The 21,276-nt window shown below is 47.2% G+C and overlaps 1 protein-coding gene across 13 annotated transcripts in view; it reads left to right on the forward strand.

Moving 5' to 3' along the window:
* UBR4 (ubiquitin protein ligase E3 component n-recognin 4) overlaps positions 1–21,276 on the forward strand; it is a 136,303-nt gene that overhangs the window by 107,286 nt on the left and 7,741 nt on the right. For all 13 annotated transcript variants that reach the window (XM_063667865.1, XM_063667903.1, XM_063667873.1 and 10 more), the window contains 15 exons: positions 1,347–1,468; positions 2,410–2,607; positions 3,238–3,318; positions 5,627–5,714; positions 6,266–6,393; positions 7,261–7,368; positions 7,888–8,007; positions 8,772–8,962; positions 9,424–9,597; positions 9,992–10,091; positions 13,925–14,143; positions 14,973–15,086; positions 16,083–16,225; positions 16,662–16,787; positions 18,234–18,428. In XM_063667865.1, coding sequence (XP_063523935.1) covers positions 1,347–1,468; positions 2,410–2,607; positions 3,238–3,318; positions 5,627–5,714; positions 6,266–6,393; positions 7,261–7,368; positions 7,888–8,007; positions 8,772–8,962; positions 9,424–9,597; positions 9,992–10,091; positions 13,925–14,143; positions 14,973–15,086; positions 16,083–16,225; positions 16,662–16,787; positions 18,234–18,428 — 2,107 coding nt within the window. The remainder of the gene's footprint in view (positions 1–1,346; positions 1,469–2,409; positions 2,608–3,237; positions 3,319–5,626; positions 5,715–6,265; positions 6,394–7,260; positions 7,369–7,887; positions 8,008–8,771; positions 8,963–9,423; positions 9,598–9,991; positions 10,092–13,924; positions 14,144–14,972; positions 15,087–16,082; positions 16,226–16,661; positions 16,788–18,233; positions 18,429–21,276) is intronic.

Genomic DNA, 21,276 nt, shown 5'->3' on the forward strand with positions numbered 1-21,276 from the left:
GGTAGTGAGAGGTTTGAGCCGCAAGCCCCTATAAGGGGACAGCTCATTACAGGTTTTCAGAGGAGATTTTGCCCTGCCACTTGATGGTAAAGTTTAAGGAAAGCCAATTTCCTCAGTTATTTGGTTGGGGGAAAGGGATAGCTGATCTCTGCACCAAGGGTGTAGCTCTTTGGGGTACTAGATTTGTATTTGTGGGGCATGGGGTTGAGGGTTCCTGCTAGATTCTTTGCCTCAGTGGATTCGGGGCTTTATCCACCTCTCAAATCTGGGCAGGGCATGGAAACAAAAGCTCAATGCAAAAACTGACTCGTATTTTGCTTATCTCCCTGGCTTCCCGATTTCTCTTAGTTTATGGCTTTTGGCTGTTCTGTGTTGGTGTGGCAGTTCATTGATACATTTTTATTCAACACTTTAAATTGTTTTTGAGTGGTGGAGAGTGAGGAGTAGATCAGGGAACCTCGTTTGCCTTATTGCCTGAAATGGAACTCTTTCTGATGCCATTTTCATCGTGCCATACTGAGCTGGTTTGTGACTTTGTCAGGGACCTTTACCTTTTTTTTTTTTTTTTTTTTCAATTCAGACCCACCCAGGAATGCAACAGTGGGACTTTTTTTTTTTTTCCCCCAAAGTTTCACTTTGTCACCCAGGCTGGGGTACAGTGGTGTGATCGAGGCTCACTGTAACCTCCACCTTCTGGGCTCAAACCATCCTCCCACCTCAGCCTCCTGAGTAGCTGGGACTATAGGCGTGTGCCACCACACCCAGCTAATTTTTGTATTTTTTGTAGAAATGGCGTTTCGCCACATTGCCTTGGCTGGTCTCCAACTTTTGAGCTCAAAGTGCTCACAAGACCTTATTTTTTAAAGACCATATTTTCTCACCTTCATGTTACTTTAAGTTGTGTTTTTTCGCTTATAGAGGACATTCTACCTAATCTTTTAGAATGAAGCTAAAAACTAACTATAACTTCCTTTTGATTTGACTGGAACACAGGATTATTTGACATTTTCTGAGTGCCTGTTTTTTGGGCAAGGAGATGCTAGTTAAATAAGGCACAGTCCCTCTCCTTGAGGAGGTTATATCCTGAGAGAGAGCAAGACATGTACACAGCCAACCATGATGAAGTGTGTGGACTTGGGTGTTATGGGTTTCAAACTGAATGTGGTCTGCGGATAAAATCAATCAGCATCAAATTTCCAATTTGAACTATTGATATTGCCATGTAGGGCATTTAAAGACTTACCAGACAGAAATAATTTGTCAGTGATGGTACTTCAATTAGAATTCTCATTTCACCTTCCATGGGAGAGGCTCTTTCCTAACTTGGCCGCTTTGATTTCTGGCAGGTACAGAATCAGAAACCAAGGCCTTCATGGCTGTGTGCATTGAGACAGCCAAGCGCTACAATCTGGATGACTACCGGACCCCGGTGTTCATCTTCGAGAGGCTCTGCAGCATCATTTATCCTGTAAGCAGTGTGGTGCTTCCCATGGCTCTCGAGTGTCAGCATGGCCCACTTTGCCATGAAGCCTCTTGGTGATTCGTTAAAGTGATGGGGAATTGTACCAGCTGTGGGCCACTTAGTCATTAGTGAAAGAAGATCCACCGCCATAAAAGAGAAACAACCTCATAATTTTCCTCTTGCTAATAATGGGACATTTAATGACCTTCCTTGGTCTTATTTCCTAGATTCAAGTAAAGAGTCATGTTTTTTTAAAAACTAGGTCTAACCTCCATTGCCAAAATCCCATTACATATCAGTCCAACATACTGTGGAAGAAGCAGTATTGAGCTAGAATATAAAGATATTTTTACTCTCTTCCTTCTTTAGCTGCCCTGTGTTTTGTGCACACGTGCAGCGTGTGTTTTTTTCCCTAGCCTGAACTGTGTAGAAGCACAGTATCATCCAGAGAACCCTTCCTGCTATTGAAGAAAGATGAACACTAGTATCATGAGCTAGCAATGAGAGCTCATTGGGGGTGTGTACCTGAGTGTCATGTCCCATAGAGAAGCCCTTTTCTTGACTTCAGGGTCATCAGTGACAAAGTCCTCTGGCCCCAAATTGGTTAGCATCACATGAGACCAGCAGGAGGAGGAAGGAAAGTCCCTCCTCGCACCCCTTCCCCCATTTTTTAATACATCTCTCATATGTCACTCCTTGTCTGCTTGTTAGGCTTTATCTCCTAATCCACCCTGGGGTTTCAGCGGAGATGCTTGATATTTTAGTTTACTTGAGTTTGTTTAGATTTTTGGAAGTACCTCTGAGTTTCCTGTCCTTTATATCTTTAAATGTTTGGGGGACTTGCTGAGTTTGGTGTGTTTTCCTCGAGTGTCCATAGAACAAGGTAGCATGGTATAAATCTCCACCTCTGCCATCCCTTCTGATGCACCCTTCTGTCTGTCCTCCAGGAGGAGAATGAAGTCACTGAGTTCTTCGTGACCCTGGAGAAGGATCCCCAACAAGAAGACTTCTTACAGGGCAGGATGCCTGGGAACCCGTATAGCAGCAATGAGCCAGGCATCGGGCCGCTGATGAGGGATATAAAGAACAAGATTTGCCAGGACTGTGACTTAGTGGCCCTCCTGGAAGATGACAGTGGCATGGAGGTGATGACCATAGGACAGTGCTGTTCACGTTTACGATTAGGGGCTTCCTCCTAGGCTAACCAAATCCAGGTGCTTCTTCCTAGTAGCTGATTAACTTGGGGCAGGTGGCCTTCAGTTGCTCCGCTCTGTAAGTTGGGGTTAATGATTCCCACCTTTCTACGTAGTGGCTGTCGGTTGTAGTGGTGGTGGGTATTTATTATTGTTACTGCCTCTGACAGAGACTTCTCGGTGAGTCTGAGCTACCTGAGCCCCCTAAATATTGGCATTTTACCCCCTGTGCAGGTTTATGTCCCTGTGTCAGTTACTTTCTGGCAGACCCTTGAGGGTCTGACATTTTTACATAGTGAAAAGCCTTTTCTGGTGCTGAGCCGGCAGGAGAAGGTCCCCAGTGGGTGTGTCTAAGCTGGAGCCTGTGTGTGGGTTAGGGATGTTTTCAGCCCCTGAAATTGTGCACAAAATTCTCTGTGTGTTTTGCATACATGAGGATTTTTTAAGAGTGGGGGAGTTGATAGGTCCATGACATATAAAAATTATGAATTATCAGCCATTGCTGTAAGGTGCCCTTTGCTCTTGGATTTTACTTGTCTTACAATTATTTGGAATAACAGCTTCACCTGCTTTTCTGTTCAGCTTCTAGTGAACAATAAAATCATTAGTTTGGACCTTCCTGTGGCTGAAGTTTACAAGAAAGTCTGGTGTACCACGAATGAGGTATGTGCCTGCTTTCTTGTTTGGAGGTGTGGTTTCACTTTTCTGACTTATGCAGACTTGTACCAGCAGGAGCTGTTGTTCATCATCACTTACCTAGCTTGTAGCAGCTCTCTAAGGCTTTACTGTCCCTGTTTGGGGTTGTGTGGAGAAAACCAATCTTGTTTTCCTTTGGAGGCGTCTGACTAATGGAGGGACATTTAATGACCTTCATGAAGCTTCAGGAAAGCAAAAGCATTTTGCTGGGCTGTGCAAGTTGTCAAACCCCAAGGACTGAAAGCCAGGGGGTGTCGGAGGCTCTGTGCTGGGAATGCTTGCTGTCTTGTTCCCTTCAATATGGACACCTCTCAACTGAGATTAGTTCTCAGCTTTTATGGGCCTGCTCGCTTAGTAGAACATTTTTCCAGTAGCTGTATCAAGGAGCATCGTTTCTGTTTTACTAGCTGGGGAATGGAGGCTCAAACAGGCAGTTGTTCTTGAGGAGGGGAAAAGGGAAATGAAGGAAGTCCAGTGCTCTGGGCCTTTTGGCCATCACGAGGGATGCTATTTGTCCACTTATGGAAGTATTAGATGGTCCCTTTCACCTTTCCCTCCTTTCTTATTCTCTGTTCCTTCCTTTCCTCTCTTCCTGTTTCTTTTTCTTCCCCTCCATTTCTCTCTCCCCCTGCCATTTCTTCCCTTCTCTTGTTTCTGTTGGGAGGAGAGGTCTTTAGCACATGAATCAGATAAGTAGCTTAATTACAGCAAACTAGTGTAGCAGGGACGCACAGCAAAATTTTCTAGATTTGGTCCCAAATACTTCTGTAGAGTTTGAGAAACTAAATTGGCAGTATACTATTTGTACATTTTGACCTTCAATTTGTTACATATTTCCGCCTCTCTCCTTTCTTTTCTCCCACTGGGCTGGAAATCCTGCTCACTGTTGACTGTTGGTCTACTGCCAGTGGGGTCGTTGTTGCACTGTTGGCTGAGGGACAGGCAGAGAACTGTCCCAGCCAATACCTCTTGTTACAGACATTGTAGCATCAAAACAGAATGATACAGATTTAATCCCTGATGCACATAAAAAGTTAAGACAAGGCTTCTGGGACACTCTTGTAAATAGTGGTAGTGAACCCATGGAATGCACAAGGGTATTTCCCTTGAATGGCGAAGCAAGATAGAAGTTGAGAATCATTTGCCCCTCACACTGATGTGCTTAATCCAGTTAGAAGGTTTTCTGGCAAAGTCCTGAGTTTGTGATAGCCTTTGTTCTGGGACTTCAGCCTCCTTTCTCTACCTTGGCCTCCATTTCCCTGATAAGCAGCCTACCTCCGTAGCTACTGACTAGAACCTGCTCTGTGTTCATTGTCTGTGGTGGTTCTGTCTCTGAGGAATTCTCACTGGGCTTCTGTAGCCGGAAACACTTCTGCAACTGGCCTTTCTGGCAGGTGGTCTTCCTCCAGGGTTTCCCGTCCTGAAGCTCGGCATAGACTTGGAGGCAGGCTGCTTGAATTAGTGTGCTACCAAATCCCCCACTGGATTTCATCAATGGTCACTTTGAGCTCCAATTTCTAGTCTGCAAAATGAGAAGAATATTAGTATATGTGCTCAGTGCCAGACATACAGTAAACTTTCCTGATCCTCCAATTTAGTGAAGTTGCTGTAATTTTGTCATTTATAAAAGACTTGATTCTTATCATTCTAGTCAGATTGTGGGTTTAGCTTAAAGAATTGTGGATGAACCCCCTCCTTGTATGGTTATATAAAGACGTCTGAATCTCTATAGGTAAAGATTGATGTACTCTCTTTTCCTGTTTTGATTCCCGAGGCTTGAGTCAAAGCTCTTTGATTTAAATGGCCTTGCTTGTCCTAGGTAGTAGTCCCTATTGATTGGAGACAGTTTCTACTCCTGAGGAAGGTCCAGGCTTGGAATTAGACCTCCGCTTATAGCTTGGTAACCTTGAACAAGCTGTGTAACCTTATGTAAAAGGATCATATAAAGTACTTAATTAGCATAGAACCTGGCACAGAGTAAAACATTCAATAAATATTTGTTAGATTATTACATAGTGTTCTAATGAAATTGAAGGAGATAGTGTCGTTAAAATGTTTCATAGAATGTCTAGCTTCTAGTAGACACAAAATAAAATTAGCATTCTTTCCCCTAAGTGAATCGCTGTGCATTTGGATTCTAGATGTTGTGGTTGAGACCTTGTAGAAAAATAGAGGCTCTCCACATTGCTGGGGCTTTAAGCAAGACCAAGTATGGAGTCCTTTGCATTTGTCTGGGCCTGTTTTTAAGTACCTTTCTCCAACTTTCTCTGCTCAGGGAGAGCCCATGAGGATTGTTTATCGTATGCGGGGGCTGCTGGGCGATGCCACAGAGGAGTTCATTGAGTCCCTGGACTCTACTACAGGTAATCATGGCACTGCACATTGGATCTGAGGCTCGGGACTCATGAGCGGCTCACGTCCCAGGACTTAGGGGCATTCTCAGGAGCTTCTCTCTTGTACCTCTGCATCAGAATTGTGGGGAGATTGTTTCTTCAATTGAGGAAAAATAGAGATGTCTGTGGCACGATGCAGATACCACTGAGGGTTCCAAAAAAAAAAAAAAAAAAAAAAAAAACACCAGCAAACTTTTAGAGGAAAATGCAATGAACAGTAAACTGGAGTTCAGATTTATTTTTAACTCCCTCTCCCCCCACTCCATTGATGGTATTGGTGCTCATACTTTGACATTTGAGTAAATAATTTTAATTGACTTGAAACTTTAAAAAAGCTCCTACTGAGAGTGGGATAGTTTAATATCATCCATCATTGACCCCTTTTATTGGCCGTGTCTTTATTGGAGATACGGAAAAGGGCTGTCAGCCATCAGCCAGGAAGAGGGCTGTCTTATCCTGGCCTATTTTATTCCCATCTTCACCTTGCCCTCCATTTCTGCTTGGCTTCCCTTCTCCCCTAGATGAAGAAGAAGATGAAGAAGAAGTGTATAAAATGGCTGGTGTGATGGCCCAGTGTGGGGGCCTGGAATGCATGCTTAACAGACTCGCAGGGATCAGAGATTTCAAGCAGGGACGCCACCTTCTAACAGTGAGTTGGGGGCAGCAAGGTGTGGGGGCCAGCCTTTCTGCATTGGGAGAGGCCCCTGTGGAAAGAAGCTATGGCCACTGTGTCATTTTACCCTAGAGGGCAGCATGGTGCCATGGAGCAGTGCGAGCCAGTGAAGGACCTGGCAGTTAGGACTACATTCTTAGGCACACCTTTTCCCGTCCTGCTGGCCCACTTCCCTTCTCCAATACCTCTTTATAGAGGCAGCATCTGACTGTCTTTCCCCAAATAGCTGCACTTGTGTTAACTATTATCATTGTTGTTTTTAAAATGGATTTTGTAATGTAACTCATTTCTTGCATTGTAAGGTTTTGTTTGGGTATTCATCCAACTAATCTCCTTAGTAAGGATTAGAGCATTCCAGAGAGGCACCACAAATATTACACTGTTATTTTCACTACTCCCCACCCCCACTCCCCCAGGGTTTATGAGAATATGTATTATTGTTATTATTGTGCCTTTGTTTTAAATGACCTATGTGGTTCTGAGCTCTCACAGGCCACGAGCTTTGGGATCATCTTCTTTACTATTAGTTTAGGGTCTGAGTTGATGCTGGGATTTCCCCCAAGACAACAAACAGAGCGTCACCTCTTCCATTAGGAACTGCTGTCACTGCTGTTGTATTAGAGATGGTAGAGATATATCCAGCCAATGGAGCTACCAGCCTAATGGGAGAGCCCAGCCATCTCACCGTGTCTCCTGAAGAGCCACTTCTCCCTCCTGTCCTCTTCATTTCAGGAGGAGCCCCTGCTGATGGTGTAGACCCTGCTTAGATGTCCCTTTCCTACTGTCCCCCACGTCCTACATTCTCATGTGGCCTCATGGGTTTTGACTGGCTTTTCTTGTCAGGTGCTACTGAAATTGTTCAGTTACTGCGTGAAGGTGAAAGTCAACCGGCAGCAACTGGTCAAGCTGGAAATGAACACCTTGAACGTCATGCTGGGGACCCTAAACCTGGTAAGGAGCATGGACTGCAGGTGAAGAAGAGTGGGCCTTGGAAGTTCTGGGCTCAGATGAAATGGACTCACGGCCTCTTCAAGCCCTTTATCTCTCTGGCTGACTGGTGCAGAGGCTTGGGTCATTCAGCTGCCCTTCTCCTCTGGCTGGCTCACCCCCCGCCCCCATGCTGCTGCCATGGCACCAAAGAGCTTCCTTGCTCCTTTCCTGAGTTCAGATCAGAGATAAGAGGAAGGCAGTCCCTTAAACAGTCTAGACCACACACCAGTGGGAAAGAAGTGCCCCTCTCCTTGGGGCAGCAAAGAAAGAGATCTGGAACTTCATGTTTTCCCTGTCATCAAAAGCTCATATGCTTGTCTCCCTCTCAGAACATGCATATACATGCACATACATACACACGGTCATACACACATGGTCTCTGGGGAGTAAGGCTGTGAGGGCATCCTTGAGAGCAATTGTCATCAGCAGTGAGTGGCTGTGGTCTTATTCTGAGAGTGACTGAGTCTCCTTCTCCTACAGGCCCTTGTAGCTGAACAAGAAAGCAAGGACAGTGGGGGCGCAGCTGTGGCTGAGCAGGTGCTTAGCATCATGGAGATCATTCTAGATGAGTCCAATGCTGAGCCCCTGAGTGAGGACAAGGTGAGTGGGGCCCGGCCCCTCCATCTGTAGGCACTGAGAGCCTGCACTGTCTCATTGCCCACAACAGGCCTGTTTGTGTCTGGCTTAGTTCACCTGAGAATGGCGGAGCCTGCTTAAGCATTGGAATGTCAGGACTCAACTAATGATGACATAATTGTATCGAAATGTGAAATCTTTGGATTCAGAGCAAGCATAATTGCTGAGGATAGTCTTTCACTCAAAAGCTGCTCGTTAATGGAATCCTGGCATGTCTCAGTTGATAGACAGAGGCTTTAGTCCAACCTTTCATTTCATAGTTGAGGAATTGAACAGCCCACTTCATTTCCCTAGACTTGGCATTTCCTCAGCTGTGGTACATAGTTGGTTACTGGTGGAATCAGGCCTAGAACCCAGGTCTCCAACTCCCAGAATTTCTCTCCACCTGCTATGTCTGTAATTTCCTCCATTCTTATTGGTGCTAATGATTTGGCTAGAGCTATGACCAAGTGAATGTCCAGCAGCCTGCATTCTCTTACAGGAAGGAAAGATTGTATTGGTATATTTTGACCACCTGAGACTATTAACAGCACTGTCACAGAAATTTAGAAACGAATTTCTCAAGTGAAACTCATACTGTCTGTTATTCCCCAAGAAGTGCCGAGACATAGTTCTTCTAGGGGTATTCCTGATGACTGATGGAAGTGGTGACTTTTGGGGCTCAGATGTTGGCTGCAGCCACAGTCCTGACTGCATTAATGGCATGTTCACCCTCTTTTCTGTTGCAGGGCAACCTCCTCCTGACAGGTGACAAGGATCAACTGGTGATGCTCTTGGACCAGATCAACAGCACCTTTGTTCGCTCCAACCCCAGTGTGCTCCAGGGCCTGCTTCGCATCATCCCGTACCTTTCCTTTGGAGAGGTGGAGAAAATGCAGATCTTGGTGGAGCGATTCAAACCATACTGCAACTTTGATAAGTATGTTACTTTGATTTCATATAGTGAAGTGAGAGTCTCCACTAAAACCCTGAACTAGGTCTGTGAGATGAGGAAGAAGCCTCTGAATTCCTATTAGATTTTTGTGTCCTCGTTCTGGCTTTTAAGGAGCTCAGTCTAGTTGGGAAGTGAATAGTTAAAATATACTGTATTAGAGTAGCAATTGGCTAGGCAGAGAAGGCAAAGTGGTTGGTGAGATGGGAGGAATATGATGAGATGGAGCCACGTGTGTGCAAATGTGAGTGCAAGAGAAGGCTGTGAGTGTGGGAGACATAGCAGGTAACAGGGAGAGTGGCGGGAGCTGGGGCAGATAGGTCTTTGTGTCACGTTAGGGAATTTAGCCTTGATCTTCTATAGGCTGACGACAGTTGTTAACCAAGAGGGTGACATGACTGTGTTTCGTCCCGCCTTTCACACCCTCAAACTCTGCTCTTTCCTCCTAGATATGATGAAGATCACAGTGGTGATGATAAAGTCTTCCTGGACTGCTTCTGTAAAATAGCTGCTGGCATCAAGAACAACAGCAATGGGCACCAGCTGAAGGATCTGATTCTCCAGAAGGGGATCACCCAGAATGCACTTGACTACATGAAAAAGCACATCCCTAGCGCCAAGAAGTATGAAGCCCTCCCGCAGCGGGGCTGCTTTGCCTCCCCTTTGCCCTTTCCTTTTCCTTCTCCATCAGCATCTTGGTGTAAAGCTTCACGTGTGCCCCTTGCCCTCCTTGGGGCCTCCCAACCGCTTCTGGAAACTATGTGGGTGACCATTCAACCACTGCAGAGTCCTCAGGGCTTGCGGGAAAAGGATGGCAACTTTTTGGTTTCTACTTAGAGTACTCACTTCTTTCTGGCTTTTCGGCTGAGCTGGGTGGTTCTATGTGATTCTTCGTGACACTCGGAGAGGGTCATGGTTAAACACGCACTGGGGGTTTAAACAAGCCAGAGTCAACAACTGGTTTCTAGGTAGGCTTTGCTTCCCTGGCCTGCTAATAAGCCTTACTTTGCTTTGCAGTTTGGATGCCGACATCTGGAAAAAGTTTTTGTCTCGCCCAGCCTTGCCGTTTATCCTAAGGCTGCTTCGGGGCCTGGCCATCCAGCACCCTGGCACCCAGGTGGGTAGCCAGGACAGGTAGTGTGAGGGTACAGGGGTACAAGTATAACTACCCTAGTTCACCTTGAGACACGACTTACCCTAATATATGAGACTCCTAGAGTAGAAGTGAGCCTCAGAAGTCATCTACTTCATCTCTGTGTGCTGAGAGAAATAAGTTGTATTTGTGATTTCCTCATTCAACTCATTCTTAAGTGGGGCTTCATTGTCTAATGGGTCACCTGTGCAGCTGTTGAACTGTGAGGGATTGGCTGACCAGAGAGTAAAACACTTGGGTGTCTGGCCACAGTCACTAGGACACTTATATTACCATCACCTCTATCTTCTCTGCCTCAAGCAGCTGAACACCTTGTTCTTAGGGAGGCCCACCCATTCCACTCCACAGCTCATTCCTGATTTCTCCCCACAGGGCTGAGCGTTAACCCCTCACAAATCCGATCCTAACTGGCCCTGGATAGATGGCCAGGGCTGGGTTTTTTTTTTTTTTTAAATCAAAGTTTTAATTTGGAGATTATTATAAATCCACATGCAGTTGTTAAGAAACAATACAGAGAAATTGTATGGGTCCTTTCCCCACTCTCCCCCAGTGGTAACATCATGTGGATCCCGAGCACACACCACAACCAGGATATAGACATCAGTGCCATCAGGACGCAGCGCAGGTTCATCAGCACAAGGGTCCCTCTTGTTGGCCTTTCGTAGCCACATCCATCTTCCCCGGCTCCCCTGCCACAAGCCCCTGGCACCCACCGATGTGTTCTCCATTCCGTAACTTTGGCATTTCAAGAATGTTGTGTAAATGCAGTTGTACAGAATGTAACCTTTTGGGATTGTCTTTCTTTTTTTTTTCTCAGCATGATTTTCTGGAGTTTCATCCAGGTTTGTTTAACTGTTCACCCATTAAAGGACACCTGGATTGTTGCCAGTTTTTGGCTGTTATTTATAAAGCTGCCATGAACACTTGTGTGCAGGTTTTTGTGTGAATAGAAGTTTTCATTTTTCTGGGATAAATGCCCAAGAGTGCAGTTGCTGCGTTGTATAGTAGTTGCATATTTTGTTTATGAGAAGCTGCCAAACTGTTCTCTAGAGTAGCTACAGCATTTTACATTTTACATTTCACCGGAAATGTATGGCTGCTCCAGTTTTTCTGCGTCTTAGCCAGCATTCGGTGACTATTTTTAGTTTGAACTGTTTGGAAGATGTGCAGTGATTCCGTGTGGTTCTGTGTTTTCCTAGTGGTTCATGATGTTGAACGTCTTTTCATGTGCCCTGTGTAACTTCAGTGAAATGTCTGTTCATGTCTTTTGCCTAATTTCTAACTGGATTGTTTGTTTTTTAATGTTGAGTTTTGAGAGTCCTCAGCATTGTGTTTTTTCTGTTTGTAGTGTTCTGCATTGAAAATAGTTCCACTGTCTCATTTGGTAATCTGTTCTGGTAACTCATTCCAAAAACATGGTAGCTTGAGTACAGTAAAGATTCTTCACTGTGTCTCACTGAAATCCCTTTTCTAAACTCTTGTTCAACTCATAATTGTATGTATTTGTGGAGATACTTTTTCCTGCATGGGAATTTCACATGTATTGTTTTCCATATCCTTGTAACATCTCTATTTTGTATATGGATAAATCAAGGAACACAGTTGTGATTTGGCCAAAGGCAACACAATGAGTTTGGAACTCAAAGTCAGCTGATTTCCAGGCTTTTTTTTTTTTTTGAGGTGGAGTTTTGTTCTTGTCACCCAGGCTGGAGTGCAGTGGCATGGTCTCGGCTCACTGCAACCTCTGCCTCCCGGGTTCAAGTGATTCTCCTGTCTCAGCCTCCCAAGTAGCTGGGACTAAAGGCACCTGCCACCACACCTGGCCAATTTTTTGTATTTTTAGTAGACACGGGGTTTCACCGTGTTGGCCAGGCTAGTCTCCAACTCCTGACCTCAGGTGATCCACTCCCCTCAGCCTCCCAAAGTGCTGGGATTACAGGCGTAAGCCACTGTGCCTGGCCATCCAGGCTTATTTTTAGTTACCAAATTGAATTACTTTCTTTAGAATAAGGCTTTATCTAGTTAGATACTTGGCATTTATGCTATGGCCATTCATTTTTCTTGCAACGCATCTTGTTGTATAGCTGGTCCTGTGTTAGACTGAGGAGACAGCTGTCGCCTGTGCCTGTTGGGAGCTTATTGTCTGGTGAAAGATAGAGCCAAATACAGAGTAGTAACTAAACAGCGAGATAGATGCAGTGTGGAAGGGGCCTCAGGAAAGAGGATTGTTAAGTAGAGGGCACGGCACCTGCAAAGGCTCAGAGGCCAAAGAGAGCCTAAAGCCTTCCAAGAATTGAAAGCAGCTGCAGTGGGAGGCGAGGCATGGCAAGAGCTGCCGGTGGAGACCCGAGCAGGGGCAAGGCATGTTCTTTCTCCCAGAAGAGGAGTGTGGGTTTTCTCCTGAGGGCAGTGCCCTGACCATATTACAGAGAGTGAATTGAAGGGAGGTGAGATTGGAGGTAGGAAGAACAGTTGACAGGCTTTTATCGTAATTGAAGTGAGAGAAATGGCGGCTTAAACTAGTTCATGGATAGATTCAACAGAGATTGAGCTGGGAGGAAGAATAAATGGGATTTGGAGAGTGACTGAACGTGAGAAGCGAAGAAGCTGAATGAATCAAGAACCTGCTCAGTTTCTGGACTGAGTGATGAGGTGAATGGTGGTGCCACTGAGATGGAGAAGATCAGAGGTTTGCGAGTAAGGTGGAGGAGAGTTCAGTAGACTATGCTATGAATGTATGGTCTGTCCTATGAATGACTAGAATGTAAGTTAAATGAGAGCAAGGTCGTTGTTTTCCCAGCACCGAAAACACACATATGCAAGCATGCACACACAGTAAACAGCCAGAATGTTGAGTTTGGGATACCTGTGGAAAAGCTCAGTAGGAGTTGAAATATGGGCTCAGCATTTAGGAGCATGAGACATGAGGGAATAGGTAATTTCGCTGAGACACAGATTGGAAGCGGACTTGCTGTGAGAACAGATTTATGAGCTACTGAGTGATCTGCTGGCTGTGTTATTTTCAGCCTATTGTCTCATATGTAGTAATTGCTGTCAAGTCACTTGTGACAGGTTGGTGAAGATTTCAGGGATGTGGTAATATTTCTCAGTGAGCTCACCTGGAGTGCTTTTTCCAACTACACCTGTCTTTAGCCTTCTGATGTTCTCCACCCCTGTTTATCGCATGGCGCTATACGTAGTGACTTCCAGCTTTTTCAGGCACAGAGGTTTCTTGTTAATATCTTTTTTGTTGTTTAAGTTGTTAATGTCCATACCTGCTTGTAGTCGTTGCACCTCTAGTATCCCTAGCCTGAGAAAACTGTGCTCCTAGGTTTGGTGGACCCAGGGGCTCCCGTGGAGAACTTAGGGCAGGTCCTTATGAGAACGTCCAGTGCCTGCTCTGGCTGCTGAGTTCACCACTCAGTACTCATCAGGTGTTGCTGCTTGTCTTACCAGAATAAGGGGATCTTCTCCTGGCCCCTTTCCACATCCTCTGTGATGGATGCTTTGCATATGTTATCTAGTTTTTAGTCATCACAGCAACCCTTGCACTATCCCCATTTTATAGATGGAAATACTGAGCTTAGAGCATAGGAACTGGTCAGAGGCAGTGGCAGAGCCAAACCCTCTTCCATTTGTCTGTGTCTGTCAAAGTGTGGAATCAAAGGACCTGATTGCAGCTGAGCAGGTGACATGAGATGGTACATGCTGGTTGAGTTGCTAAACCTTTAAGCTCCCGGGAAGAAGGTTTGTCTACATAATTGGAGGCATGTGTCTCTCTGGTCTCTTATTGGCAGGTTCTAATTGGAACTGATTCCATCCCAAACCTGCATAAGCTGGAGCAGGTGTCCAGTGATGAGGGCATTGGGACCCTGGCAGAGAACCTGCTGGAAGCCCTGCGGGAACACCCTGACGTAAACAAGAAGATTGATGCAGCCCGCAGGGAGACCCGGGCGGAGAAGAAGCGCATGGCCATGGCGATGAGGCAGAAGGCCCTGGGCACCCTGGGCATGACGGTAAAGCTACCACCTAGAGTCCTCATATTTCTGCCAACACTGTTGATGAGGAGGTGGCCATGGGACAGCCCTGGGGTTGGCCATGGGGAAAGAGAAGGCTGGACAGAGGAGGAGGAAGGAACTAGGTGTGTTCGGCCCTCTCAGAGGTGGAACTACTATTGTTCTGTCATGCAGATGAGACTTGGAGTGAGTGACTTACGAAGTTTACCAAAACAGTAAACCGGTGATAATAGCCATTAAGTTTATTGAGGACTTATTTAAGCCCTCAAGTAGTTCTAGGAGGTTGATATTGTTATATCCATTTTCCAGATGAAGTAACTGAAACTGAGAGGTGAAGTAAATAGGCCAAGGCATATAACTAATAAGTGGTTGACACAAAGGGTTCTGTGCTCTTCTAACTGTCCCACCTTGGAGGAAGCAGAGTCCTACAAGCTCCTTCTCCAAAGCACAGACTTGAGTGTCAGCAGTTGAAAAGCTCACATGGGAACAGTGAATGAATCATAGTGCAACAGCCCTTGGAAGCTGAGACTTGGCATTGCTGGCACGAAGATGCTGGCATGAAGAAAGGGGGCTTTTCTGATGGCAGGTGGCACCTTGCCAGGGCTCCAGCTGGATGATTTCCTTTGCTTCAGTGGTTCCTGTAGGAAGAGAGAATAGCAGAAGGGCCTGGGTCTTTATCCTTATTAGAAGACAGCTCAAGGGCTTTCCTCTCATGCACTTGTCCTTTTCGTGGAGGTAGAAGGTTAGCCCTGTTCCTGAGTACCTCCAAGCTAGGGTGGGAGAGGGTGTGTGGAAATCCCCTTGACATGCCGCTGGGGTTCCCCTACAGACAAATGAAAAGGGCCAGGTCGTGACCAAGACAGCGCTCCTGAAGCAGATGGAAGAGCTGATCGAGGAGCCTGGCCTCACTTGCTGCATCTGCAGGGAGGGATACAAGTTCCAGGTACAGCTGCTAGGCCTGCGGTCGGTCCTGAGGGCCCAGCCTGACCCCTTGTTCTAAGTAGCATCCCCCTCCTCCAGGCCATTTTGTTCTTAGCTAGGCAAGGTCAAGGCCTGCATCTTAGGAGGTTAACAAAAGGACCAGCTGTCCTCTTTAGAGGCAGGAAGGTGAAGTCATCCGAACTTTAGACTTTGTTGTCTTTATCATCATCATCATGACAAATGCTGCTCGTTGGATTCTTCCTATATGTGAGGCCTCATGCTCAGAGCTTTGTGTAAACTGGATAATTTTATTTAAACCTGTAAAAAGCCTCAACTTGTGGTTAAGCAAACAAAGGTCACATGGCAGAGCCAGAATTCCAGCCTAGGCTTCTCAGACTCCAGACCTGGGCTTTTAAAAACACACCATGCTGCCTCCATTCAGGGTAACTGGGGAGAAAATCAGAACTTTCTAGGCTTATCCAAACTAGATTCCACCTGAAAGGAGCAGAGCAGCCAGTGACCTGCTGGCTCCCCTGAAGGCTCAAAGGTGGCCTCTTCTTTCCAGCTTGAACTTACTGCTTAGAATACAGGCTGTGGAAGGGCAGGTGCCTGGGCTACAGGGCTCATTAGTCCTGCGTAATGCAGGCTCCTCAGAGCTGCCCGGCAGGTTTTAAAAAGCAAGGGAATATCAAGAAGTCACTTCTGCATTTTCAGACAGTTGAAGCACAGTGTAAAGAAAGATGGCCGAGGCTTGCTAAAGTGTATGCGTCTACATCTGCACTGCATCCCCTTCTTGCTGGTTGCTCCCATAATCCTCGTTTCACTAGGGCTGCGGCCAGCCAAGTGCTTCACCAACAGACTGAGGGGTGGCCTTACCTGCTTTTCTGAACTTCCCTAGTGAGAGCAACCTGAACCCCAAGGCATTGCCCAAGAAGGGCGACAGTTCCCCTCTATACTGCTTCTCCTGAGCCTGACTTGGAGTTTCTCCTCCCCTCTCCTTATGTTGTCGTCTTTGCAGCCCACAAAGGTCCTGGGCATTTATACCTTCACGAAGCGGGTAGCCTTGGAGGAGATGGAGAATAAGCCCCGGAAACAGCAGGGCTACAGCACCGTGTCCCACTTCAACATTGTGCACTACGACTGCCATCTGGCTGCCGTCAGGTAGGCCCTGGCTCTTGTGGGATGGCTTCTTTAGTAGGCCTGCCTGTGGGCCTGTAGTGGGTGGGACTGCCATCCTCGTGGTTTTAAATCTGCTCCTTAGTCTCTGGGGAGTAGGGTGTTCTGCCTGACACCATATAGGTCCCCAAGCAGTTATTTGAATGATAGGAAAATATGCTTTGGCCTGGGCCCAAGGCTGGTGAGAGCAGCCCTGCCTACCTGAGTCAGCAAAGCCAGCGTGTACCACATTGAGGCTATAAATGGCAAATTCTCTTCACAGGGTCAGGAGCCTGGGCCGACTGAGTTCTTAGTGTTGGCACACCCCCACCCCCACCCCCACCCCCACCCCCACCCCCGCCCTCGCCCTCGCCCCCGCCCAGGTGCCTGGTTGCCACCTTAATGCCAGCAGTCGCTTGTCCCTGCTCTCCTCCCTATCCAGGTTGGCTCGAGGCCGGGAAGAGTGGGAGAGTGCCGCCCTGCAGAATGCCAACACCAAGTGCAATGGGCTCCTTCCGGTCTGGGGGCCTCATGTCCCTGAATCAGCTTTTGCCACTTGCTTGGCAAGGTGAGTGTTGAGTATTTTTCATGGTGGGATGGAGGGGATTTGCAGGGGATGGGACAAGACCCGCTATCAGCCCAATCCCCTGGTGACACCATTTCCTGTTACCTTCCTTGGGAATCCATGTCTGTCTGCTTGCTGACTGGGGAGCTGTCCAGAGCAGACAGGGTGGGGGATGGAGGCTTACTCAAGGGGTGACCTGACATGGCCCACCACAGGGTGGGAGGAACCAGCACCCTTAGCTTCCAGGGTACCAGATGAAATTTCTGGGTCTTCACTATTCCTTTGCTGATCTTATGACATAAGATGTGGGACCGACTTGGTCCTTGAGGCCAGAATTTCTGAGTTCACTTCTACAGTGTATGGCTCTGAGGTTTAAATAACGAAAGTGGCTTAGTGCCAGGGGGGATGTTGGGCTCCTTAGAAGGCCTTCCTGGTCCTAAAAACCCGGATAAGAATAGCTAAAGCATCTGTGAGGTCCTCATGTCTTGCTGATGCCTTGTGGAATGGTGCCCCACCCCAAGTCCTATTTCAAAGCTCAGGGATAAAAAGATGCCTGTCGTAAAACAGGCAGCTGGCAGTGATAATGGGCAGCATATTGAAATGCTTAACCTCTATTCTTTTGTTTTGAGACAGGGTTTTGCTCTTGTCACCCAGGCTGGAGTGCAGTGGTGTGATCTTGGCTCACTGCAGCCTCCGCCTCCCAGGTTAAAGTGATTCTCCCGCCTCAGCCTCCCAAGTAGCTGGAATTACAGGTGCCTGCCACCACGCCCAGCTAATTTTTGTATTTTTAGTAGAGACGGGGTTTTGCCATGTTGGCCAGGCTGGTCTTGAACTCCTGACCTCAGGTGATCCACCTGCCTCAGCCTCTCAAAGTGCTGGGATTACACGTGTGAGCCACTGCGCACGGCCGGGCATGTATTCTTGTATACATTGTACAGATGAGATGCAGAGTTTGAGCAACTTGCTCGAGGTCACCCAGTTAATAAGAGGCACAGCCCAGATAGACTGGAATGTGTATTGACATAGGAAAAACAAAAACAAAAACAAAAAACCCTTTTATTTGGAGATTGAAGAGCTTATTCTTATGGACAGATCACTTTGTCTGTCAGAATGGATGAGTTCTACATTGCTTCCTCCAAAATGTACTTCACATGCAGCCACGGTATGTCCTACAACATTAGTTCATTAAGAAATGGGCCCCCACGAGTGGTGGGCTCTCATCAAAACTTGGAGAGTGTCACATTCAGTCACTGCAGAAATGAAAATGTCCTATGGCCTTGTCATCCTGCTGGCCCCAGCCTTGGCCTCAACTTTCCCTTTTATTCTTGTCTCCGTTTGCAAACCTTTGCAGCCATCAGGCCTGGGAGTACTGGAAGGAGGCTCTGTCTCCCAAACTGGGCTTTCACCAGGAACTCACTTCCATTTCATTGTTGCTCTGCTTCCCTCTAGACACAACACTTACCTCCAGGAATGTACAGGCCAGCGGGAGCCCACGTACCAGCTCAACATCCACGACATCAAACTGCTCTTCCTGCGCTTCGCCATGGAGCAGTCGTTCAGCGCAGACACTGGCGGGGGCGGCCGTGAGAGCAACATCCACCTGATCCCGTACATCATTCACACTGTGCTTTACGTCCTGAACACGTCAGTACCCTGTGTCCCAGGGGCAGCATCTCGCAGACCCGCCCTGCATCCCTCTGCCCGAGATCCCCTCAGCTTTTTCATAGACTCTCTTGCTAGTTCCAGAGCAAGCATCTGGCCTAAGGCAGCCTTTTTGCTGAGGTGGGGATGCTCATCTGCATTCTTTTAGGGCCACGCAGAAAAAGCAATAAAGGGAACTTCCTTCCCTCAAACTGCCCTGTCTCCCACCATGGGCAGCCCAAGACCGCATCCTTGGACTGACCTTCAGCTCACGGGGGAGCAGGAAGTGGGAAAAGTCAGGCCACTGAAGCCTCTACTTCGATGCAGCTGCTACTTCTACTTTCCAGACTGTTCTCTTGAATGGGGGGAGGCCACAGGTCGGAGCTGTGCCCACATCATTAGTCAAGGGCATATAGATTGTTACAGGTGACGGTTTCCCATCAAGGGGATGCAGCAGAGCTGAGGACCTAGTTCATAAATGGAAAACTGGATTTGTTATCCCTGTTTTCTCTACAGTGGGTAAGGCTTCTGGCAAGTGTGAAGGGAAAGGGAATGTTCAAGATTATCTGGGAAAGTCAACTGACAAGGAAGGCAGCCAGGAAAAAAAAGAGATTGGTAGTTTTATCCATATGCACATTATGGGACAGTTAGGTTGGTACCTGGAAGTGTAATTTTAAAGAAGCACTTAGGCCAGGCACGGTGGCTCACGCCTGTCATCCCAGCACTTGGGAGGCCAAGGTAAGAGGATTGCTTGAGCCCAGCCTAAGCAACATAGTAAGACTCTGTCCTAATAAAAAAAAAATTGTTTTAAATTAGCCAGGCTCACACCTGTAGTCCCAGCTATTTGGGAGGCTGAGGTGAGAGGATGGCTTGAGCCAAGGAGGTTGAGGCTGCAGTAAGTCGTGATCGCACCACTGCACTCCAGCCTGTGCGACAGAGCAAGACCATGTCTCAAAGAAAAAAAAAAATTAGGAGATTGACTATCCTTTAGCTCTTCCATTTAATTCACTGTTTCATGCTTGTAGGCCCCATCTCCTAGCAAGAGGCTTACGGTTCCCTGTTGAAAGGTTGTGTACAGCTCACCCCGGGTAGCTGCAGCACAGTTTAGGCAACAGGACAATCTGTCTCTTGTCTTTTCTGGTTCTTTCTCTTCAACAATGTTATTTTTTCCTTCTCTTCCATTTCCTTGTGAGATAAAAGGCTGACCTCGAGACCACAGGCTTCATTGTTAAAACACGCAGGGGCAGGTTGACATCAGAGTGCTTACTTCATCTGCTGAACTGCTTAGACTGGCGGGAGCAGCACCCGGCAGCACTGATGGCACAGACCTTCCCACTCTCCAAATTTCACTCCTTCTCAATGTTCCTGGGGCCCTGGACAGAGCCCTGGGTGACTTTAGGTGTCAGTATGTTTCTGAACAAGCCAGACATTTGTAATTGTCAAGTCCCTTCATTGGAAAGGGAATTGGCTGTCTCACAGTTTCTTTGGTCAGCCAGATGCTGACCCAGAAGCTTCACAGAGAGGCCTTGCTTCTCGGCCCAGACTGCTTCCCAATTGACAGCTATCCAATTGACATTGGTGGGAGCTTGGTCACAGTGGGGCTGAGTGCCTTTGGTGGAATATTTGTTTATGGAGGCAAGTATGTCACAGCATGGCCACCGTAAGCCAGACCTGAGCCTGAGCAGATCCTGCAGCAGCCAACAGCCTCAGATTCCCTACAGGGCTGGAAGATCAAGTTGATTGTATCCATCCATGCCTATCTGCAGGCAGCAGAAGCAGGCAGGGTGTCCTTGCACTCTCTCCTCCTGCTTTCCCAGAGTCCAGCATCTGTGCCAGTGCCACCTATAGACCTGGTAACTTTTTTTTTCCTGGTTCTAGTGTTGTGTTTGTCCCCACCTCTCCCCACCAGTGCCCCATGGGGTTAGGATAGGGCATCAAGCATTCATGGCATGAGAGCACCATTCAGGATCTAAGGAGAGAGTGTACCCAGGAGCGTGGCATCAGGAAGGACTTAAGTCACCTCTCAGTGCTGATTCCGTGACCTTTTGTCAAAGCTTCAGCGTGGAGAAGGAGGTAGGGTTAAGATGGACAGGCTACCTGGCTTCAGAGCACAGTTCCTTCCACGATGTGAGACTTGGGCAGAATCCTTACCTCCTCTGTACTGCAGTTTTCTTTTTCTTTAAAATTGGGATAGTGGTGGCACCTGTCTCATAGCATTCTTGTGACTACTAAGTGAAATAATCCCTGTAAAGCACTTAGAGCAGTGCCTGGCACTGAGTCTGATGTAGTCCTCATCATCATCATCATCATCATCATCATTGCAACTTAGGACACATGAGGACAAGAAGCAGCGCTCATCTGGAAGAGACTGTTCTAACGAAGGCGGGAGGACCTAGATCAGAAGAAGGCAAACAGGAAGAGGGAGCCTAGGAAAGGAACCACATGCAAATTTAGTGCAAACCATGTAAACATAACATAACAAGACTATGTGGAGCAAGGGGGAGTCAGGCTATGGACCCGCCAGGGAATCTTGATTCATGTTTTTGGCCCCATCACTCACTAGCTTGGTGACTTTGGGCAAGTCACTTCACTTTTCTGGGCCTCTGGAGTTACTAGCACAGTTCCATGTTGGGGAGATTGTGAATGTCTCTGATATATGGTGCTCAGGAACCAGTAGTTGCTTGGAATTGTGTTAGAGCTGGGGTAGGAGCTAGAAGCGGGGGCCAGGGAAGAAGGGAAGATGCCACCAAGAAGGGCCTGGAAGGGGACCAAGGGCATGGATTATCAGAGGAAGTGGGAGTATTCGTCAAGGATGGGTGGGGAGTGTTGAGTCATCCAAGCGTTCAGCAAA

This window comes from Pongo pygmaeus, chromosome 1, assembly GCF_028885625.2.
Source record: "Pongo pygmaeus isolate AG05252 chromosome 1, NHGRI_mPonPyg2-v2.0_pri, whole genome shotgun sequence".
Classification (NCBI taxonomy): Eukaryota; Metazoa; Chordata; class Mammalia; order Primates; family Hominidae; genus Pongo; species Pongo pygmaeus.